The 24,554-nt window shown below is 40.8% G+C and overlaps 1 protein-coding gene across 3 annotated transcripts in view; it reads left to right on the top strand.

The window, feature by feature from the left end:
- Window positions 1-24,554, top strand: part of rsrc1 (arginine/serine-rich coiled-coil 1) — a 226,724-nt gene that overhangs the window by 35,034 nt on the left and 167,136 nt on the right. For 2 of the 3 annotated variants that reach the window (XM_042413936.1, XM_042413937.1), the window contains one exon: window positions 17,663-17,743. The exons of the other annotated variant lie outside the window; for it this stretch is intronic. In XM_042413936.1, coding sequence (XP_042269870.1) covers window positions 17,663-17,743 — 81 coding nt within the window. The remainder of the gene's footprint in view (window positions 1-17,662; window positions 17,744-24,554) is intronic. 3 annotated transcript variants of the gene reach the window in all.

Raw genomic sequence — 24,554 nt, 5'->3', positions numbered from 1 at the left:
CTTGTCTGTCTTCTGTCACACAAATGCACGCGCACATCCAAATAGACACACACTACCTATATGGGTGTGTACAGTCTGTATGATCTTTTCTCCAGAGAGTCTGATGGAGTCTGATGCCCTGCAGTAATGACTAGCCATACCTGGCCATTGCTGCCTTCTCTTGGCCTCAGGCAACTGCTTAGCAATTCCACTCTGAATACAATGGGCTGCAGGCTTGCACACACACACACACACACACACACACACACACACACACACACACACACACACACACACACAGAAACCCATACACATCCAACAGACCTCTTTCAAAGCTCCTGTCCAGTAATGAATTTCCAGACCTTGGTAAGCTCCTTCTGATACACTTCAAACAGGTACTAACAAAAAAAGACAGACTACTCCTTCATCTTGCTCTACCTCCACCGTCTGCGTCTGTATTGCCTCATGAAACCCAGACAAAGTGCATTTATGGCTCAAGACCACCAAAACCAACAGCGCGTACCTAAATGTATCTTTCATATCAATTTTAGAGACATGAATGTGAAACATGAACCCTGTTCCTTGATGATTTAGTGTCTGCATATTCTGCCTCTTTAGTCCCTCTCTCCCCGTCCCACACTGTGGGATGGATTTAATTTTACTTATTTGTTGTGTGACACTGGCTAATCGTACAAAGGAGCGAGTTGCAGGAAGAACAGGATCCACATATGAAGACATGCCAATCACAGGCTTGGAGAAGGCAGAGAAGAGAGAGGATGAGAGAGGTGCTACGGTAGCCTCTCCAACCAGCGTTTGAAAAGAGAATACATTTCTGTCACACTCACTTCTCGTCTGCCGGATCAGCCTGTTTGAGCCAGGGATAGAAGACACAAACACAGACACTTGGATACACAGACTAGGCATCTCATGAAGACAGTAGGCCCATTCCCCTGCTGTGAAATGACACATTAGGGTTTGGGTGATTTCTTACCGCACAAGACTGCACTGGTATGGAGAGTTGAATATTGGTAACAAGGGTGTGTATGTGCCTTTTTCCGTGTATGTGAGGGCAGGGTGATGTAGAGTAGTGTAAATATAAAACCCCGACTTCCTGCTGTCTCCTCCATTATGGCAGCCACAGAAACTTAATCTGCCTGAGCACTACAGCTGCCTGCCAGCCTACCTCACTACTGTCTCACTCTGCTCCCCGTCGCTTCTTTCCTGCTGTCCTCCAGCAGTTTCCTTTCTCTTTCACCATATCCCTTCACTTACACTCCCCTCATTCCTCACTAGTTTTTCTGTCATATCACACACTCTATGTTCCCTTCACAAAGTGTACACCTAATCTAGACTGCTATAATTTCCTGTTGGACTCTCTTACGCTCCTTATTGGGGGAAAATGACAGGGTGGCAGATTGAGAGAAAGGGGAGGAGATAGGGGGACACGAGTGAAGGACAGGACAGAGAGGGTAAGACATCAGTGCTATGGGGTGCAGTGGGTGTCGGCCATATTTATTTTCAATTGTAGGTGTGGTGGCCCTGTATGCGGTTATCTAAGTTCCTCCTTTTTTTTTTTTTTTTTTACCTTGACCTTGCGCGTGGAGGGTATTTTCCAGTCAGCAGAACGCTTTATCTCTGAGAGCAACAATCAATAAGGATAATTAATGATGCCCGCCGCAATGATAGCCTCAGCAGTCATTACCAGGCATTAATCCATGCAGTCAGAGGAGGGTCAAGGCCGGCCGCATCGCTCACCTAGGGGCGGGGCGCAAATTAAAATAATCTACACACTGGCCGCTCTGTCAGGCCTTTTCTGATGCATTCACCTCTGTCGGACCATAATTAAAGATGGCCCATTGCTAGGTGGTGGGGCTTCAGGGTGACAATCCACTGCGATGTCTCTTTAATATACAACACTTAGCCCGGAGGATGACACTAACAGCAATCTGCAGGGACTCATCTCACCTGCAAGCGTGGGAGGGTGGGTGTTTCTTTTTTTTTTTTTTTCCTTCTTCTTCTTCTTCTAGACATGCTGGAACATAAATCAAACGCACAACATGCAATTTTCTAATAACGCGGCGCCATCAGAAATGTGATTTAGCAGTAAATATAATTTGGTCTGGGTGTGAGACATATCAAGTAGATGTATTATCTTTGCAGTAACGCTGTGCTTAGAGAATGAAATATCACAAAGGCGTGTTTTAACAGGTGATCTTGGGATAACTCTGAAAACTGAAGACTCTTATAATGTCTTAATATAAGATATAACATTAGATGCTGTGATAAATGATGTTAAACAGACAATGCAAGAGATTTAACAGTTTGCCCAGAATGTTAAACAATAAGTTTAAGGAAAAATACAAATCATATGTAAAATGCAGCAGATAATGATTAGTGCTTATCACTCTCATCTAATCTTTTTTCATTTTTCAAGCAGAGAAACACAGGCACAGCAAAATGGCATCATCCACTCTTCTTCTTTATCTGCTTCTGATTGGCTGTAGCACCGCATCAGTGGGGAGGGAGGCTCTAAGTGCCCACCTTGTTGTCAAGGACGTTTACATTTACAGTTTAAAGTTTGGAGGAGAAATTCAGCTTGATTCCATAATTCATGGGTGACATTTTCATTGTACTTAAACTTCAGGGTAAAAATTGGAAATGTGAGATTTAATTTCCTGTAATGTTTAAATTACTTTTTTGCTTGGCCGGCGTCCAAAACGTGGGGAAGCGCCGATGGGCAGAGAAGAGATGTTTAAGCAGAGGTTGCTCTCACTGCCAGCGGAGAAGTGGAGAGAATCTATAATAATGAAAAATGCATTTATCCTCAGCTGCCATTCCTCCTTTTCTACTCTCTGAAAAACATTGCAGTGAAAATGCGTGTGCGTTAGTGAGACAGAGTAAGGAACAGACGGGTGACAAATTAAAGGAAAAACCTAGGCTACATAAAGAGTCTTAGTAAGGTGTTGGGCCACAATGTGCTGCCAGAACAGCTTCAATGAACCTTTGCATTGATTCTACACGTCTCTGAACTCTACTGGAGGGATGAACAACATTCTTCCAAAAGATATTCTTTCATTTGCTGTTTTGATGATGGTGGTGGAGAGCGCTGTCTAATACGTCAGTCTAAAATCTAACATAGATGTTCAATTGGGTTGAGATCCGGTGACTGTGAAGGCCATAGCATATGATTCACATCGATTTCAAACTCATCAAACCATTCAGTGACCCTTTGTGCCCTATGTAAGGGGGCATTGTCTTCCTGGAAGGGACCACTTCCATCAGGATAGAAATGTTTCATCATAGGATAAAGGTGATCACTCAGAACAACTTTGAATTGATTTGCAGTGACCCTTCCCTCTAAGGGGACATTGGACCCAAACCATGCCAGCAAAATGCCCCCCAAAGCATAACAGAGCCACGGGATCCCCTCACTGTAGGGGTCAAACATTCAGGCCTGTGCTGTTCTCTTGGTGTACGCCACACATGCACTCGCCCACTCGTCGAAAATATGGTGAAGGATGATTCATCTGACCATATCACTTTTTTCCACATCTCTGTACACCAGTGTCTATGGTTTTTGCACCACTGAACTCTCAAATATGCATTCATCTTTCTAATGAGGGGTTTATGCACTGCAACCCTATTATAATATCTCTCTCTATGTAATTGTCGACTGACTGTTCTTGCTGACAGTCTGATCACGTCCTGCATTGACGTCTCAGTCACCTGAGGAAGAGTTGCTCTTCTGTTTTTCCTTACATATCATACTAATGCACAAGCATCACAGTCATCAAATGTGTCGACCATAATTTCTGACCCTATTTACTGACGTCTTTCCCATAGATCTAAATGCAGATGTAACTTTAGTAACTGTTCCTATTGAAACACCAGCCAATTGAGCAGTCTTTGTGACTGAAGCTCCTGCCATCCGTGCCCCAACAATGAACCCTCTTTCAAAGTCACTTAGATCTTTTCCACTTGCCATCTTGATACAAAATCAGAATCAACTGGTCCTGCTCAGCATTGTTATACATGCCACAGAGCATGATTGGATGTTAGTTGCTTGATTGTACCATGCAGTGCACGTGTGTGGAAGCATCTGCATTCGTTAGGTTTCTCCACAGATTTATTCAGGTTTTTCCTTTAATTTGTCACCATCTGTATGTGTCACATTCAACATGCACACGCAAAGTGAAAAATAACTACATCAAAATCGAAAAACCTCAAATGTGTCGAGTTGGAGCTGTACTTATCCTAAATGATGAGGAAAGTCAAACCGCTCAAGAAGGGCGCTTGATGATGATTGACAAGCATTGGTTATATCTCACTCCCACGCATGATTACGCTGTCTTCATCTATCCTCCAGTAGCTCTCTCACCTTCAGTTCTGTTTGGTTAAAGTGAAGAGGCGTGCAGGCACAGCGTAAGACGTTTATGTGATTTCTATCAAGTCATTCTTGACTTCTCTTTTTCCGCCTTTAAATTTTCATCTGTTAAACTTATTACTGGTCAGGAAATAGAAGGGCCTAGAGGGTAAGGTGTGAACTCCCATAGCAGTGAATCAAACATGCACTCATACTGTACATGCACATACACACATGCTCTAGTAATGAGAATATGAAACATATCTGTGGAAGTGGGGTGAATTTAAGAGAAATCCTGAAATATTCCCTTTCAGTAAATGATGTCCTTACAGTATACTGAGTCTCCTCTGTAAGTATTTCTCCTGATTAGTTTCAGTGAAACCAGTTGCAGAGATAAATGTTTTATATGCCTATGTGGAGTAAACTCTGCCAGCAGACTTCAGGAATATGGCAGTCATGTTGAACATTTCCCAGCAGGCACTCTGGTCACCGTGACATTTATTTTTTAGCTTACTTTCACATCACTAGTGATTTAGACCAGCAAATTAAACACAAGAAGAGGCATAAATCTCTTCCTTGCTGGCCAATATACGCCTTTTCCAACAGTTTTTATAGTCTTCATTTCTCCCAGTATTGTAACTGTATACGCTCCCTAAATCCCCTCCCTAGATCCATAAACACACATCAGTTTTAATGTGAATTCTACACACCATACACAACAAAATGTAGTTTGTTTCTCAGTTGATTGTGCAGGTGAAAAAAGTCCCCCCCCCCCCCCCCCCCAAATAAGGTAATGGAGAATTACAGAGATTAGTGATATGCATATAAAGGGCTGTCAATCATTTAAAATTAATTCAGTAAAGCGTCGGATGATGTGATTGTTAGATTGCTGATCTTCAGACACGAGCCGTCATTAGGCAACGGAGATGTTTTGAGAATGGCTTCTTTATGCTTGTGTCCCATTCCTTTTCTGGTCTTACTTGGAAATTGATTGGCAATGATTAAGAATATAATTGGTGCAATGTTCATCCGGTAAGAAATCATCTTCCTGTGCTGAATGTCTTGGTCTTGAGGGGAAATAATCCGAGTACATTCGTAACATTTTTTACCGCTAATATATTGCAAGGTCATAGGTTTGAAATAGTTTTCAATGGGTTTGATTTAACAGTTAGACTCAGAGAGCTGAGTTTGAGATAATCATTTGTCTGCAGTTGTATATGTGTGTGTGTGTGTATTATCCTGCATGTACCTAGACGTGTGCTTGTTTGCGCCCCTGTGTGCACCCTGGTCTTGTCATCAGGTTAGCCAGTACGATTCCTGATATCGCTGAAACCTGCCAGCCGGTTAATTAGAGCAGGCATCCAGCCGCCCTGGCTTCATTTGACTATCAGCCACCAAGCCACTTACTCCATAATTTCCTGCCTGAATTGGAGGGCTTTACTATCGCTCACCCAGGCAGATTGGAAGTTTCCCTTTATCTCCTACATAAAGCCAGCATGCTACAACCAAACTAAGCAGGCCCGGCAGCAGAATGCATATACTGTACATTATGATTACAAGCTGGGGGTGTAAAGTTGAGACACAGGCGAGCTTCAAACCCACAGCAAACAAAAGATAGGATTGTTTTGCTGTCTGTATGTGTCGTGGAGAAAAGAGAGCTTTTTAAGTCTCAAGTTTGCTTTTTCAAGGCAAAACTCTGCATGTCGGTGTGTTTATTTCATATTGGTGATTACAAATTGTGTGTGTGTGTGTGTGTGTGTGTCCTTGTCTGACTGTGTGTACAGTTCGTACACGCCGTCGTCCACTGTGTCACACTGCCTTTTAACTTTTTATGGTTTTCTCTTCATTAATTGAAAACATGACGGGGTGCTCTCGGGGCCTGATGGATGGAGCAGGAGAATTGAGAAAGCCATTAGCTTTACTGGAATCACAGCCTGTCAAGCAGTCAATACACACTGCTTTATGTGTCTGCAAGCAAAGATGGAACAATTATCCCTTTTATTAGGCAGCCACGGCACGCACAGACACACGCACGTGTGCACACGCACAGTAGCAGGCAAGAGGAGGGCAGCAATAACGATCAGCTAAAATCAGTCATTCATTACTGTCAAGTACACCTGACTCTCAGCTTATTAAAAACAGGCATAATAGGAGGAGGAAGATCGAAAAACTTAATTAGTAAACAATTGTGATTAGTAACCTGGAATTTGACTTTTAGAACAGTGTTATCTTATGTTAAATTAAATTATAACAGACACAGTTTGCATTTAATTTGTGTGTTTCTATATATACAGACTAACTGTTGTGAAATCTGTGTCTATAAAACACTCCACATGAATTTCTCTTTGCTACAAGCTCAATAAGAATCCAGATTAGTCTCAATCAATTAGCTGTTTTCAATTTTTATTGTGTTTTTAATGAGTGTTAATGCATGATAAGCACATGCAAATGCACTGTGATCGGGGGAAGCTATGAATACCACGAACAGCTACCCAGAGTGTCCCTCGCCTCCCAGCCCCTTGTGGAGGTCATGCCCCTCTCTGAGCAGCACTGAGCAGCAGGAGGTCACGAGTTCACGACCCAGGGGTTGGTTTAGTAATAGCAGGACACTGCGGGCTGTCTGTGAGGGGATGGCTGGGGCGGCGATCAATACAACAGGTATAGAAGCAGCGGTGAAAGAAGCCAAGAGAAGAGGTCTCTGAGGAGATCAGCGTTACCAGAACCTACACACCGCGGACAACATGTTCACTTGTACAAAGAAACACACAACAACTTTGGTGGAATCTCTCATATATGAACCCAGTGGTTGTAGTGTAACCATCAAGATCGTTGATGTTAACATTACAGATAAGCTCAATGAGAATCAGCTAATTTTGTAATTTGAAGATTTTGAAGAACTCGGACATCCTGTTGTAAAAGGCCTCATGTTTGTGTGAGTTTCCAAGGGAGCGACTGAGAAGAAAGACAAAAACAAAAAAAATCAGAAAAAGAAAGAGAGAGATAGAAGGAGAGTAAAAATAAAGGAGAGTGTGTTTTTTTTCTTCTTCCTCTCTGCCATTGCTATATAAGCAGTGGAGCACTTTACATAAGATTTATTACATCCAAGCAGAAATATTATCTTCTGCGAGTGCCATTCATCACCCGGGCTGTGAGACGCTGTGAATGATACCACCAAATTATGTAGATCAGCCATGTCTGAGGGGACGATTCAATTTGGTAACCTTGGTAACCCCAGGTACTCCGAACACCCCGGGTCCCCAACACTTAGCCATTTTGGCACATCACTTAGCAAGTTAAAATAGAAACAAAAAATGCATCAGACACTTAAAGCAAGCTGTTCAGACATTAACACCGTCTGTGTGTACAATGCAAACAAACAAAGACTCAAAGACATATTCAACACATGATGAATGGATGTGAGAAGAATACACAGGTAGGACAGAGGTTAACAGGAAAAGGATTCAGTAGGCAGATGAACATCTGTTATTGACCTTTGGCCACAGGTCAGCTTCAGATGGTCATTTGTGGTTTTCTGTGATATGGTCAAGGACACTTGTTTGATAGTTGTTGACCAACACAAACAATTCGAATTCAGTGACTTCCCCAGGTATAGCTAGAGGGCACTGAGCCTTGAAATGTGATTTGTCAACCATTGCACCAACCCATGACAAGATTTTGCTGGTGATTGTATTTTTTTTTTGCAGGCGAATCACATGAAAACTCCAGAACCAACGATGAATTGATCCCTCTGTGCCATAGACCTCCATTACTGCTCAAAATGCACAAGGTGTGTATTAATCTAAAGCTGAAAAAAGTCCCCTTCAAATGCACTATTTACTCCTGTTTGAGTAATGTTTGATTAAAATTTTAAAAAAAAATTGAGTCCAGTTGTATTAGGAAATTACTGAGCCTCTAATACAAACAACAACAACAATATAACTATCTGTTTTTAAAAATGTATATCTTCAGTAAGGACAAATTGGCTTGGGCCTGAATGTAAATTTAATGTTCTTTATACTGTAGATACTTCATGGTTCCTCATATGGTTAATCTTTGAAAAGTCAATAGAGTCCTTGCAGAAATGCTATCCTTTATGTAATTATTAATTCCTGGATTTTTTAAATTTATTTGCAAAAACCTGAGTATAGACCATTTCTGAAACAGTCACATTGTATTTGCATTATAGTTAACTTTTAACTTTCCTGTAGTCAGCTGTGGTCCTGCGGGGTTTTAAAAAGTCATATAGAGATATTTCTCTGCACATCCTTGATCAAAAACTGCCCACACAGTGAAACAACGGCAACCTCCAAGTCACAACCCCCTCTGGATACAAAACAGTTGATATACATATATTTAATTGTTTTGACCCAGATATTATAGGGCAGTTTCCTCTGCTGTTGTTCAAAGCGCCCATAAATGTTTTGTATAAAAATACTACATCTCTCTCTGAGCCCAGGTAGGTGTATCGTAATTACCAATCATCTCTGAGCGCTTCCAGAAACAGGCGTCTTTTCCCCCACTCACCGCCGTTTACTCCAGCGCTGAGCTGACTCAATTATGATGCAAAAGGGTGTTTTTGAAAAGCCTGGCTCATTTCTAATTAAGCCACACACTCATACCTATTTGTAGCTCATGTCCTGACATAATGCAAATGCTATGTAAATTAACTGCACTGATCTCCCGCTAGCTCCGCACTCAGAGCTCCTCGGAGACTAGCAGGGCATTTAGTCATACTTTATACTAGTTTGGTTTCTCATTGGCTGAAACACAGGCAGAGGCAGATATACTGATGGTTCAGCGAGGAAACAGACAGCACAGTCGCCTGCAAATAATTCTTTTAATTGTTTTCCATCTCCTCCCTTTCTCTCTGCTTGTCAACATATTGATCACTAACGATTTAAAATAGCTTGAGTCATCCCTTCTGTCTCTTCTTCCTGTGGTCTCTAGATGCCTATACAGGCTACAACCTGCAACACCTCCAGCCTGTAGAGGAACCAGAGAGCTGTCTAGCCCCCCTCCCCACCCCCCCCCACCCCCTTTACCGCGGCCCCCAGCTGAGCCTGTTTAGACAGCCCATTAACACGCTCACTCTGCCGTCACTAAACAACCATACAACGGCTGGTTAGGCAGCTGACTGACCGTATCTGAACGCCGTGAAGAGGTTATGGCCCTAAACGGGGCTCTGCTTTTGGCAGTGACATCAGGCTCTAACACTTAATATACTTCCTGGAAGGATTACAGACTCATTTCTCAGGCTTGGTTCAAGCTGCCTGGATGTCTTATTGAATAGTGTTTAATATTATGTTGTGCTGCCTTGAAATTTCAGGCAAAAACTATGCAATATTTGGAAAGAATAAAAGGTCAAAGTGGACTTATTTTAGATAGAGGCTTTTGCATATTGTACATATTGTAAATTTCTCTGAGGCAAATTCATGATTAGGCTATATAAATCCACAAAGAAGTGTATAAAAAGTATATAAAGCCACTATAGAAATAAACAGTCAATGGCACTTTGATGTCATGCTGTTATTCTCTGTATGATAACAGACATTTAAATTAAAGAGCATCATGAGGTTCAATCTTGACCTTCGAAATAGGTTATATCACAGATGGAGTTTTCCCAGTTGTCATCTGACTGTAATTTAATTGGTGAGGAGGATCATGTGATAGGATCGAAATGCTCCAGAACAGCTACTAAATTTACCTTGCGGTGTGATTGTTTTCTCAACTAAAGAGAGTCATGTTTCACACACTACTGGTAACAATAATGTGAATTCTATAGACTACAATGTGGGAAATCATATGTTAGTGTAATTACGGGGGAATTGGACACATATCAAGTATAAAAATCACCCGACAATGTTCACCGACATATATTCATAGTGAGACAAAGGCAATTTGTTAATGTATGCGTTGTGTTCAGTGAGCTAAAGGCATAAATGTTTTTCAACCAAACATTATGAAAAGAACATGATCAAATTTCCCAAAAGAAGTTGATGCCATTACTTCTTCTCAGGCAAACAATTTCTTTTTCATATGAATCACTCCTGATTGTAGTTATTCTGGTTGCAAGCCACACACACTATTACACTGTGCCAGACCTTAGGCAAACATCATTCAAGTATTTTAGGATATTTTAAATATTTGAACAGCCAAAGCCTGTATTTCCAAAACAGAAAAAAGAAATAGAAATGCAATAATAGAAATCATTACAGTTAATCTGTCCAGGTCTAGACTTTGCTCTCTTGACTCATCTGTGCCACCAGTCATTTCTTTGTATCTTTGTCTCTTTTTTTGTTCTCTTTCTCCATATCTCTGTGTCTATGCTCAGCCCATTAATTGTGCCCGAACAGTGCCACATGCCTCAATGAAAATAAATTGCTTTTAATTTGGGCTTCCCTTTTTGCCACGGCCGGCATCACTTAATTTCATTAGCTCTGAACCTGTAGAGCGCTTTTTCAAAAGCGTCATCTCATGGACGCACTTGAAAATGAAAAGAAGCCCCTCTTTTTTTTTTTTCTCCCCTCGCTCCCTCTCTCCTCTCTCTGCGCTCCTCAATTAACAGAATCGTTTCCTTTCAACTAAAATGAATGTTATTGAAACCAATTAGCATGGACTGGAAAATCTCTCGTTAATGAGGGGAGTGTGGGTGAGTAAACAGGAATGAAAAGATGAAATTAGAGAAGAGGCTCTTCTTGTTGGCCTGGAATAATGACATGCTTAGTCGCCTAATTGTCTGGTGAAAAGCACCGCTGCGATAGTAACAGATTGCGGTGTTCATTAGGCAGCAATGGGCCACCTGCTGCTGGGGCGGCGAGCCCGCAGTCCCCGTACACGTGTTTATCCCAGGGGGCACTTTTTTTTGGACACAACGCTCACTATGAAAAGCAAATGAGCTTGCCAATATGCTGCAATGTTGTGTCCTTATTGCCAAGGCACAGAAGCATGATATGTCAAATCAAATGAAATGAATGAAACCCAATAGTGTGAAGCTGGAGGGTTTCCTCTCTTTTTTTTTTTTTTTTTGATGATGTTGAGCGAGAAATGACCTATAAAAATACACGGGTTAGCAAAACTATGTAATTTCATTATAGATCCTAAAGATAAGTGTTCTATTCATCATTTCTGTTATCATAGCTCATCACAGGGCTCTTTATTGCTGCTTTTGAGGCCCAGTTTGTACAGAGTGTGAGGGTTGAGAGAGGGATAATGGGCCTCTAATTGCAGTGTGGATCATGTTGGGAGGGGGTGGCATTCTCCCAGCATTTATCCCCCTCCATGAAATATTTAATGGCTCGCCGGGAGAAACAAACTCTACACACATTCTCTAATTCATAACCTGGAGATAGTCTTAGACATGAGAACACAATGCATCCATATCTTGATCCCTCCTCTTTGTCTCTCTCAAGCTCTCTCGCCCCCATTATTCCTGACTACACAGACAGAGGATGAAAAAAAAAAAAGAGAGAGATTTAAAAGTAGCCGCTCCTAAGTGTAATGTTAATTAATTCATAATTAATTCTCACATTAGGACTAAAACGGGGAGCACATATTCTTAAGCGCAGTGGGTTGCGCTGTTGCTTTGAGGCAAAATGGAGAGTGTGGATTTTAAAGAGCTATGACCCCTCGATGTAACAAAAAAATAACAAAAGTCATCAGCTGCAGCCTTTTTTCAACCATTGCTCTCTCTCAAAGCAGCGTGAACGTACATATACGCTTGTCTTTTGTGTGTGAGCGATTCCACTGACTGTGTATAAAATGTGTACATATATTTGTGTACGTGTGTGCACATCAACATTGTTTAAGTGTCATTCATGTAGTCTGGCACTCCCTTACAGACTTCCACCAGAATGCTAATAAGACCCATTGTTGCATGTTGCACCGTCTACAGCTGTTGGCCATAATTATCTTGCAGATAACTTAAAGGGTGTCAATTAAAACGCTGCTCTTTTTCACTGCCCTCATATATCGCCTGTGCCCTCCCCGCCCCCCCTCGCCTGCAACCCGCTGCCTCTCAGGGAGTTATAGCAAAGGTTCAGGGTGAGGATGGAGGTGAGAGAGGGGAGGGTGAGGGGGGTGAATCACTTTAGGATGTTTCTGTAAAGCTGAATTGTTGTGAGTAATTTGCATTAGATATAAAGATTCAATCAGAATCCAGTCTGGCCATAAACAGTGCACTGATTCATATTATGCGCTCACTCTGCTCACAGGTTGAACACATACGCTTTAACATTCATTCAATTTCTAATAAAAAGGGGTGAGACTGTCCCTGGGGACCCGGCTCTTTGGGGCAGGGTTTGGGTCTTCCTCTTGAAGAGGCTAAGCGTACCCTAGATGATCGCCCCACCCCGTTTACACCACATGCACCCGCCCTAACCCCTCCCCGCTCCCCTCAGGGACAGAACAACCTTTGAACGCCGGAATTTGGCTTCACAACCTCTCCTCTGCACCACACAGCAGTGGTTTCACTAAAATATTTGTCTTTGTTTATGGTTGTTTACACTAATTGGAGATGCACATTAATAACCCAAATGCAACCTGGGACGGTGTTTTTTTATTCCTATCTTTAGCATCATTGTCTGATTCAAACACCTGAGGTACCAGGAGACTGGATCAGACTATATAGTTCATTATGACCTAATTTGATTAAAGATAGAGCTGATTAAGCAACATTGGTTTGATGCTCAGCTATAAGATACAACAGGAGAGATATAATCAGAGTTAGTAATAGATACATTTGTGATGTATTTGTGGGGTTCAACAGCTGCAACCAGACTGGCCATTACAGTATGGTTATAGGCTTTTTAATGGAAACACAGATTACATTTTGAGTTATATTGTGTATTTTAAGGGTCTCTTGGGGGAGTTGGAGACAGGAAACAACACCTCTATTTTCCTTTCTGTCTCCCTGGAGATTCCCTCTGCTTAATTGATTTACTTTGTGCACAGTGACACGCCCATTCACACGTCCATCTGATCGCCAAGTGTCAGTGGCACGTGCTGGGATCCTTTCCCACACACACAAACACAGATGTGTCATCAGCCGCGACATGACAGCTTAGGCAGCGCTAATAAGAGGCTAGGGGAGGCTAAGCCTCGCCAAAATGATCATGGAAATATTATGCTGAAGCTTTTCATGAAATACTTGGCTTGCTGATTGTTATTCGGATGCAGTAGCTAACAGGTTATTTTGGTGAGAGAGAGTGAGCAAGCAAGAGAGACAGCTGAGAGACCAAGTGGGAGAGACAGAAGCCTCTAGTTACTGATTATAATGACAAACGTAAGTAGCATTCCAACCGTTTTCTGAATTTGTTTTGCCTATCTGTGTATTTTGGTGCCAAGCGCAGCACGTACGGTGCACAGGTAGGAGGAGTGGAGTAAACAGGTGGGGGGGGGGGGGGGGGGGGGGTTATTCAGGTGAAGCAACGCAAAGCGAGTTGTTGGTGTTGCTGTGCTGAGAATAGATGTCTCAGAATGAAGTCTGTTTCTGAAGCAATATCTCTGATTTTAGAAACGAGCAAATTAAATTCTTTCAGCAAATGCACAGGAATAACGGAATAATGCTTAAAATATAAAGGAAGTATATTTAATCAAACACTTCCCAGCTAATAGATACATTTAAATTGGCATAGAAAATATAAAGTTAAATGTGATTAAAGGTGCAGTGTATAGTATTTAGTGGCATCTAGCAGAATGGACTCGGCAAAAATGGAATATAATATTTGAAAGTATATTGTAGAATTGTTGTGTGTTCGTTACCTTAGAATGAGCCCTTTATATCTACATAGGGAGCGGGTCTTCTTCCACGGAGACCACCATGTTGCACCGCCATGTTGTCTACAGTAGCCCAGAACGGACAAACCAAACACTGACCCTAGAGAGGGCCTTTCCCGCCATTGCTGACTTCTTAGCCTCTCCAAGCATGATGTCCTTGTGTCGCCTATGCATGACAGGATCTGCACTGGGACATGTCAGCTATAAAACTTACCTCTTTACCAGTGCAGAAAATGAGAAAACCACAAAATATGATTTCTTTTTTTGAACCAAGAACACTGCTGAACATTGAACATTGCGGAGCGTCGTCATAGCAGTGTCATTCTGAGTATGTCAATACTAAAATTAGCATTTAGCTAAAAGCACCGTTAGCACCACTAAAAGTACAGCCTCTCTCACTGCTGCTAACATGGCTGTAGACTCTGAGGGTGTATTCAAATATATAGTTGGTTTGCTATGGTCCGATTGTATGGATACTTTGGTTTCCTCTTTTGGTTTTTTTTTATACATACACACACACACAAAAAGAATCACTAAAAGCCACATGAGAACAATCTCTCTGCTCATTGGTCAGACATCTCTGGTCCTGAAGAAGCTCCTTACTGCCCAAATATCAATTAAGGCAACGTACTTTGTTGCTAGTCCAGGGCGAACCTTGATTCATTCTCCAGCAAGCTGCTAACAACTGTTAACTTTGCTAATTTTGCAAACCGTACTCTGCTATGGGAGCCATTTAGCTCAAACTTGCTAAGTACACCTTACAGTTGGGTCAGATGAAGGTCAGATCATGTTCCCACCACAAACAAACCACTACGGAAGTTATTTGTGACTGAACCAAGACTATTTCCTCTAAAGGGTCTCGGCGCAATTGTTTTGGTCCGTGTCTGAGTACAATTGCTGTGCTGTTGTGTTCAGATCTGCACAAACGAATTGTACCAAGGGGGTAAAATGAAACCAGTGTCTGATTCAACCGGATTAAACAATGTAGGTTTGAAATCGCCCTTGGTCTTGTATAAAAATGGGAGGCAAATGGAGGGCAGTTGGGAAGCAGGGACAAGCATGTGACAGGTGAGGCACATGGGGACCAGGAAAGGCCTATAGGTATTGATGAATGAATGAATAAGGAGTTATTGAGGAGCTCATTGATTGTAAGCCAATTCAGGATTAATGGGTGCCAATAGGTTGTCTTGGTTCTTGAATAGTGGATTAGGGTCACAGGAGATGGTTACACTTAAGCAGTCCTCCTCTTCTTTCCTGCACTTCATTCACATCTTCCTCTTAATAATGCTTTTGTCTATTTGTAGGAGCCGTACAGCTAAAAACAGGCCTAATGTTGACAAGTTCTATTGTGTATCATCATTGAAATGTCCCTTTTTGTCTCCGGGATTTGTTTTGGCGAGTGCATGTTGTTTGTTGGTTTGTTCTGCCTACAGTTGTCAACTACACAGTAAGACTGAGAGAAGCTCTTTTAATTGTCAGACAGAAAGGTGGTGAGAGAGGCGACCATCAATGGATGTATGTATGAATAGGTGGATGGGTAGGCTACACATTTTTAATAAACTCTGAGCCCAAGCAGTTTAGTGTACAGGACTACAGTTTCAGAATATCTCATAGCTTTTAAACTTTATCTTGCACTGTGATTTGATAATCTAACTCTTACTTTCTGGTTCTATAATCTGACATTTCCTATTTAGCTCTGTATTTCCTCCTTCTGGAGTGTACAGAGGCAAGAGGAGGAAACTGGGGAACTGTTGTACTGAATTTGATTGGAAGGAAGTGTTTCTCTATACACTCTCTCTTTGACCCGAGGAAAACAATTATTGTCTCCCTCTAGCCCTCAGCCCCCTGTCAGTTTCCTCAGCTCATTCAATGCTGTAGCTGTTGCCTTTTTAGCCACGTCAGTAGCATGACGCTATGGGTGGCAATGTGGGTCTTCCAGTTTGGACCAGACTGAAATATCTATTGGATAGATTGCTGAGAAATTTTATACAGACATTTATGGTCCCCAGAGGATCAAGCCTACTGTCTTTAGTGATCCACTGACTTGATTTCATTCAAGGTTCTTAGACGATGAATCCTGTTGACTTTGGTGATCTCCTGACCTTTCCTCTAGCATCACCATGAAGCTCATATTTTTGTCTTGAGTGAAATGAAACTATTGGATGGATTACAATGCAATTTGATGCAAACATTCATGTTCCCGTCAGGATGAATTGTTGTCATTATAGCTGCTAACATGAACATGTTAGCATTATTATCATTGTGAGCATGTTTGCATGTTAACGTTAGCATTTAGCTAAAAGCAGCACTCTGCTTAAGTACAGCCTCACAGATCCGGTAGCTTGGCTGGAGACTCTTCTTGTTCTTGGACATCTTGTAATTTTTCATACATGGTCACAAAACAATTCTGTTAGTTTGATTAAAGTGGTTTAGATATTGCATTACTTTATTCTGTCCCGAATTATAATGGATTGTGTCTTGTCTGGTCTTTGCTTTTATAATTCCATATTTAAATTGTAACAATATGAATCTGAAAACATATTATTGAATTATGCTGCTCCAAGAATGTTTTTTTAACTTATCTGATAACATGCAGGCTTAATGTATCATGGTACATTGCTGTTTATCTGAGAACTTTTACATCTGGTAGCTGAGCCATTATCCACTCCAAATACACTTTGACTCTGTTTTAACCACAAATAGGATTTGGAAAAATAACATTGTGATTAATGCATGCTAACTACATAATAGAACTTAGAAATGTAATTAACAGTAACTTCCTGCACCTAATTGGTATAGCTCTGTTATTCATTAGATTCCACTGAGGACAAAATATGGGATATTATATGCATATTAGAGACATTACTTTTTGATGTTAGGAACACAGCTTAAAGAGCACCATTTATTATTTATTGTCTCTTTTGTTTTCACTCGGGATTGCAGCGGTGAATACAGCAGTTAGTGTTAGCACTACTATAAGCTTCTAAAATGGCAAAGCTCTGATTGGAGGCTGTTGGTCATTATAAGATGGTGCAGTGGAAAAAAGATGAAAAACTGACTGATGCGGAGACATTCAGTTTGTCAAAAACAAACTCACTGATACACAGACAAACTGTGTCTTTCACTCATACATTCTGTTTCTTTCTTTTACACAAAAACACATACAGGACACGGGGAAAAGCTTTAGGGAGAATTACTGTAATAATGTAGGTTTGTTGAAAATTGTCAAATCTATAGTACTAAGACTTTTAACTCCTTCCCCTCAACCTCAAAAACAAGAGAAATGCTGCAGTGTTAACTTGGATGTGTCAGAATGAAGACTTTCAAATGAAACTGAGCAATTTGAGCCAAGAGCCACAGAAATACACATGAATTCTTTAAATATTTAAATGACTTCTTAAAGTCAATTCTTATTGCCCTCATACAATTTGATATTGTGTATTTAAATTTTCTTTTTATTCACTGACTTAGAGGCTGCATTCATTTAATTTAGTGCATTAATGTGTTTTTTTTTTCTCTCAGACTTTCTCATTTGTGTTCCATTAGGTCTGGATCACTGCTCTCTCTTCGTAAACTATCTGACACCTGAGTGTCTCCATTACCGCAGAGGCTTAAGCAGAGGAGGCGGTAGGTCTTGTAATATTGCACAGCAAGTGTGTGTGTGTGTGTAAGGTTCATGAAGACAGATTGACCATATACTGGGGGAAGAAACAAGAAAAACAAGAAGAAAAACCTAAATATACTGTACTGTACAGAGGGACTGCAGCTTTCAGGTCACTATGGTCAACAAGAAACCCTTCTCACTATGCCCTTCTTCTATTATTTAATTCAGTCACCACCTACTAATATTACAATACAAATACTCTGTAAGGCAGCCTTATATTGTGAGGAAAACATCTGACCACCTGTTACCTAGGCTGTCTGATTTAAAAGGGTTAGTGGGATGTAATATACAGGAGGAGAGTACAATGTGTAAACTTTTCCCAAACACATTTTCTTCTTGGGAAACTTGTATTGAACTAGAGAGTGAAACAATAAGTTGGCTTAAAAACAGCCCTGAAGAGTTTGTTTTCTGTCTTCGTGGCGACACTGTGTGACCAAAAAAAAACAAAAAAACACAAAAGGTAAGAATTTTAGGTGGGCAAGAAAATGCCAAATGGTGCTCATCTACATTTTTTGAAATGAGCAGGCTTCTCCCTGATGGCGCAAGTTCATAACGCACACGCTGTCTCACTTCCTGTCTCAATCTTTTATCACCTGCTGCAACAAATGTCCCATGCAGGACAGTGGCCTGATGGGAAAATGGGAAATGGCCTATCATCAGGCTAACAGGGCACCACAGTCCACTAATCAGATCAGGAAGCTGGGTGTGTGTGTCTCAGAGAGCGAAAACGTGCGTGTGTGTGTGTGTGTGAGGTAGGGGTGGCCTGTAAACTCAGCGGAGCGCTAATGGCCGTCATGTTTCAGGAGGTGGCGGGCTGCAGAGTTTTAGGCATCACTCGGACCCAGCGAGGGGCCTTTCCGGGTCCGTGTGTGCTGTCGTCTGAGCGTGAGTCAGCTGGCCGTAGAGGAGAGTAAATATTTATGTTCAAGAAAGGAAACAAGTATTTCCCCTCCCCAGCTGTAGAACAATAATTCCCTCCTTCTCCTGCTCTCTGTGTCTGCTTCTCAGAATAGCAGTAATTATCACACTTCCCTGCATTCATTCGAGGACCTCATTGTCCCAGGCAGCTAACGGGCAGGCCGACCACTAAAGAAAAAATACAGTTGATTACGTACTCTTGTCAGTTAAGTCATTTAATGGCCCATACAGTTGATTTTATATATATAAAATATCATATCTTTAAATTTATTATTTTTGTACATAGTTTAATGCCTTGCTGGGATCATGCTCAGAATGATAGTTCTGAAGTTTATTTTTATAAAAGCAGCTGCAGTCGTTCTGAATTCATGCATATACATACATTACTTATTTAATATTAAGTAATCACAATAATGGAATGCACCATTAAGAGTCAATTTAAGTCTATTTCATTTATATAGCTTAAAATCAAAAATCACAAATTTGCCTCAGAGGGTTTTGTAATCTGTACTCTCTGTCCTGCGATTTGGATGAGGAAAAAAAATGTTACTGGGAAAAAGGGAGAGAACCTTGGAAAGAGCAACCCTGGGGGGGGTCCCTCTTGCATAACAGGAGGATATGCAACAGTATGTACAGAGAAACCCTTCAGTTAGTGAGGTTTGACAGATTTATCAAACCTTAAATGATGATGTAAGCCTTCATTTTGATAATGAATCTTAAAAATCACGAGAAGTGTTTATACAGCAGTGATATCAAAAACTCACAGTTTGTTGTTACAGTCCATGTTGGTAATTTGTCCTTCATGAGGAACAGCAGTTGTAGTCAGCTGGAATTCATGTTGTTACATTAGGTCCTAATGTTCATATCCAAAATATGCATTTTTACTATCAAACACTTGTAGACTTGAAAGTTTAAATGTTGGCGGGTTTGTCCTTTTGTAGAAAGCAGCTGCAGTCATAATAATTTGAAACTGTAATCCGTACATGATTCATTACTGAAAGAAGTAATCAGATTACCGTAATATCCTTCCATGCATTATTGAGAAAGAACAGAATAGAAGAGAAACCCTTCAGTCAGAAAGGTCATGACAAAATTGGTCAAAGCCTACAGGACCATGCAATCCTCTAACAGTGAAATCAAAAACCTACTGTTGTTAGAGGATGAAAGTAGTTTAACAAAATAATCTGAACTAAAGGTCACTGATGAAGACTGGGAGATGCAGATGAAAGCTCTGGAAAAAAATTGTAACTGCACTTTGATTAAAGATAACTTTGTCTAGGGTCAGCTCTATTGTTAAGATTTTTAGTTTGTTTTGTCCTCCGTAGAGAGCTTCAGCTGTGAATTAAAATTGGCCACAATGTTTTTTAGTGGTGACAAGTTTTCATGAAATACTGACTTTGAAATTGTAATCCCTCACACTATTTAGCACTGAAAAAAGTAATCACATTACTGTAATGCATTACTGAAGAGAGAAAGAAAAAGAGCAGGACTAAGAGACAAGTTGTTCAAGTTCAAGCTGTGCCGTCTGTACATCCTGCTCTCTCTCTCTTTTGTTACAAAGCAATATTCACATAATAATATCTGATTCATAGCTACACATAAAAAACAGTGGCGCATAAACCACAAGAGATAATACAGTCAAAGTGTAGAGTCTCACTTCTGTTGATATTATCATTTCTACTTAAACTGCTGATTGTTTGTGAAAGGAATACAAAATCAATACTATGTGCCGTCAGAGGAGGTTGTAAAGACAGAAAAAGCATTTTGCTTTGAATAAATAGCCCTCCCTTTCATAACAATCAGCACATTGATTGGAAAGCCAATACCACTCAGCCGGCCGGCTAACCAGAGAGATGAGGGAACGGCCAATAAATGATCAGAATTAAGGCTGGTTTGAGGTGACTGAACCAATCAACGCAAGCCCATGGGAAGCCAGGACAGATTGTGGGATGGTGACAGGATCAGATCAAGTGCACATGATGTGCGTATGAGGTGCTGTCACTCAAACACACACACACACACATACACACAAACACATAAGCATTAGTGTCTAAAAGATCCTTGATTCTGACAAGCTGATAAATCAACATTATAAAGCTATCCTGTCTCTGTGTGCGAATACACACACACACACACAGTCCACGGGAAAATATCATCTTATTTACAATAACCTGACACTCCACTGTGGTGAAAATGGTATTAGATTCTTGATGACAAATAAAGAGAGTGAGAAAGAGAGGTAGAGAATGACGGGAATGTCGGGATGGGGGTTTTCTTGGAAGCTGCATTTTTTAGTATGCATGTTGATCCTGTTAGGCTGAAATGCAATAACAGATTCGTAGGTCCGCTCCACAGGAGGAAAGACCCTCCCAACTCTCTCCGACTACCTTCTATTTATCATCCACACATTGACTGTCGCTGGAAAGAATATATTGCTTTAAAAAGTCGCTGCTGTAATAGCATTTATCTAATTTCCATAAATTTTCATCGGGAATTTGATATTTTCTTCATGGGTGAACAACATAAACTATTTAAAGAGGATGCTGGTGTGGCAAACTTTTCCTCCCATCCTTAAATTTGCTTTTGGGTCTTCCCTTTTGATGGATTTATGGTAGTCAGTGTAGGAGGGTTTCACATACTGGGCAGTTTGAGTAGCATACAAACACACACACACACACATCACAGTGTTCACAACTCTGGATGTTCCTTACATAAATCATTTACTTTTACTGTCCGATCTAACTTCTTTCACAGACTAACAATCTATTTATTAAATGGTACTAATAAATCTCTAGTTTGTTTCTCAAGCGCTGAAGTCATCTGTGTGACCTACTTAACCTGTTGTTTTGTTATATTTCACAGTAGATGGCCATAACATGAGATTCTAATTGATGAGACTGATGTTAACACATACAGCTCATCTGTTTTACAACAAGCTCTCACACCTAAATGACAAAATAGATCAGCGCATTTTATGATCTGCCACTTCTGTGGTTGAGGTTTGTTTAAATTTAGGCAACAAAAACTACTTTGCAAAGGAATCTGAAAGATAGTAGTCATGGCTAAAAGAATCTCAACAGTGGTCTTCAGTGTGAAAAGACATCTACTTCCTCAGACGGTTTGTGGCGCATTAAGGCCGTGTTCAAACAGGCAACAGCATTGCATGACAAATACAGCTCCCCTCATTCATTTTAATGTGACCACTTGGATGGTAACACCACTTGTAGTCATCCAGTAAAAACAATTAATCTGGCTCAAATTTTGACATGGAACCTCTTCTTATGTTGGCCAACCGAATACATCCAAGCCCATTTTCTTGGTACATTACTTTGCAACATGAACGCTGTTTTTCTACTATTCACTTGGCAATAGTTGCGAAGGAGGATAAAATGTCTGCCGCTGTAATAACTTTTTTTCTGTTTAAATCTTTTTTTTATTAAAGAAGCAGTCGTAGAACACATTCAATATTACAAATTTGCCCTCACTTTAGGGTTAGGGACAGACAAACAAAAAGAAGAGAAAAAAAAACAAAAGAAAAAAAGTAACAAAAACAAAAGACATGCACACAACGATCCCCTTTCCCACCCCCTCCCCACCTCCCAGGACTTTACATCCTGTCACACCATCAATTTCGTACAACTAATCAGTTTGTATCGGAGAGGGGGATGCCAAATCCTGTTGAACAGTTTCAGTTTGTTTAATAGAGAGAACCATATTCTCTCCAGGTGAGAAAGTTTTACTATTTCTTCCAGCCATAATTTGACAGATGGGACCTCTGCCTTTTCCAACAAACATCAAAATAAGTTTCTTTGCTATGATAAGTGCATAAGATAGCAGTTGTTGATATTTATTAAACAGGGAAAACTGATCGATGAGACTCCAAGCTCCACCAGAAGTGGGTCAGGTTCTGTTACTGTATGCAGCATATTTGATCAAATTTGGAATATGTTAGTCCAAAATAGAGTTAACTAAGGCCAGAGAACATAACTGTGGAGAAGAGTGGCTACTTCAGTATGGCATTTGTCACACAGTGGGGGTACATCTGGAAAGAGTTTGTGTAACTTTGTTTTAGTGTAATGAAGTCTGTTGATGATCTTAAATTGAATAAGACAGTGCCTTGAGTTGGCGGAGCATTTGTGTATGTTCTCCAGAGCCTTATCTCAAAGATCAGCATCTATCTCTGTACCCATCTCCTGTTCCCAGTGTGTTTTTATATCCTGCACAGAGGGTGAGGTTCTGAATAATAATGAGTTATAGAGTAAAGATAATGATGTCATTCCCTGGCTCCCATCTTATAACCTGACACACCAGATGGTTTGTTACGCAGAACCATCTGAGAAGTCGTCCATGGAAACTGTTTGGAAAAAGGCAGGCACTTTCAAAAAAATACTTGGCAGGTGATTGGATGAAATATCTGTCTATCCCCATCTTACCTTGCGCGGCAGCTGGAGTCGCGATTGGTCAGACAGACACAAGCACAGAACTTGAAGCCTGACAAGGTGGATTCTCTCGTGATGACTTCAAACTGGACTTCCTGGATCACATTTCATTGTCTCACATTTTACCTGATCACATCACAGCCCCACTAATGTAGCTCTTGTTTTTCTTTATAGCAAGGCTGTTTTTGGTCTGAATACCTGCATCATGACACAAGTAGTACGGGAGAAATAATTTGTTGTTGCATCCAGGGCAATGAATTACCACTAAGCCTTGTGTCTATACAAGCTACTAACAGGCTGCAACATACATTCCTTAACACTATGAACTGCCTTCCAGGAGAGACTGTGTAAAGATATGTGCTATTATCCACATATTTAAACAATAACACTTCACCCTTTTCTCTATGATGGCCAGTTATTCCAGCTTTTCATAAATCGGCCCTTACGTGAAACCCCTATGAGTCCAACTTGTCTTCCATAGTTCCCTCGAGATGGGTGGTGGGATGTTCACTTGTGCGTCGTTAACTGAGCACTGACTGCTCATAGCTTGCCATTGGTTTCAGTAATTTAGGTTAACATACAGTATAAACAGACAGACAAAAACAAAACAAAAATACTTCAGGCACAAAGGTCATCATTCATTGTCAATCATAGTCTCAGCAAAGTAGTTATTCGCTTTTCTGCAGCACGCCAACATTCTTACGTTTGTTTTTCCTTCCTCTTCCTGGCATTCATATTAGATAAGACCCTTTTTCTTCACGTTCACAACCAATCAATAGCACAATGACAACCATGTGACCGTGACTCTTATATTTAACCTGTTTGTAGTGTCTGCATGTAATGCACATGATTTCTTTATGTTGTGTGTGATGAGTGATGATTGGGCATAGTAAGCATAAACCTTGTGATTAGAATTAGATCTATGTAGCAGCGCGTTAGATTGATGTTCTTAAATGATAGCCGCATTAAGCATGACTGGTTAGATGTTGATAGTAAAAGCCAGCAGCCCAGTACCCTATGAAGCAGGCGGAGAACAGTGCTCCATCAAAGACCTCAATCCCGGAGAATGTCATTATATCTCCCTACAAGCATCTATGTCCAGATGGCCCCCAACCTGCTGCTACCACCATCAACAAGAGGCTCAGTTTGTGGCGCTGCTCACATTGTATGAGTTTGTGTATGCATTACACTTCAGTAAACAAATCCACTAATATTCTTCCCACCTTAGAACAAATAAATGAGAAAATTAGATTGTCTTTCAGTGATACAGAGAAGCTAGCAAGCCGTGGCATGTTTCCAGACAGTGTGAGATGCTGCAGAAGGCCTTGACCAGGACTAAGAGAAGGTGAAGGGACCACGTTGCACCCTGTTTGGCATCTTCACACTTGGTTGTCAGGTTGGAAATTGATTTCAGGAT

This window comes from Thunnus maccoyii, chromosome 6, assembly GCF_910596095.1.
Source record: "Thunnus maccoyii chromosome 6, fThuMac1.1, whole genome shotgun sequence".
In the NCBI taxonomy this organism is placed as follows: Eukaryota; Metazoa; Chordata; class Actinopteri; order Scombriformes; family Scombridae; genus Thunnus; species Thunnus maccoyii.
Note: the sequence above shows the minus strand (reverse complement) of the source record. Positions and strands in the feature narration are given on the sequence as shown.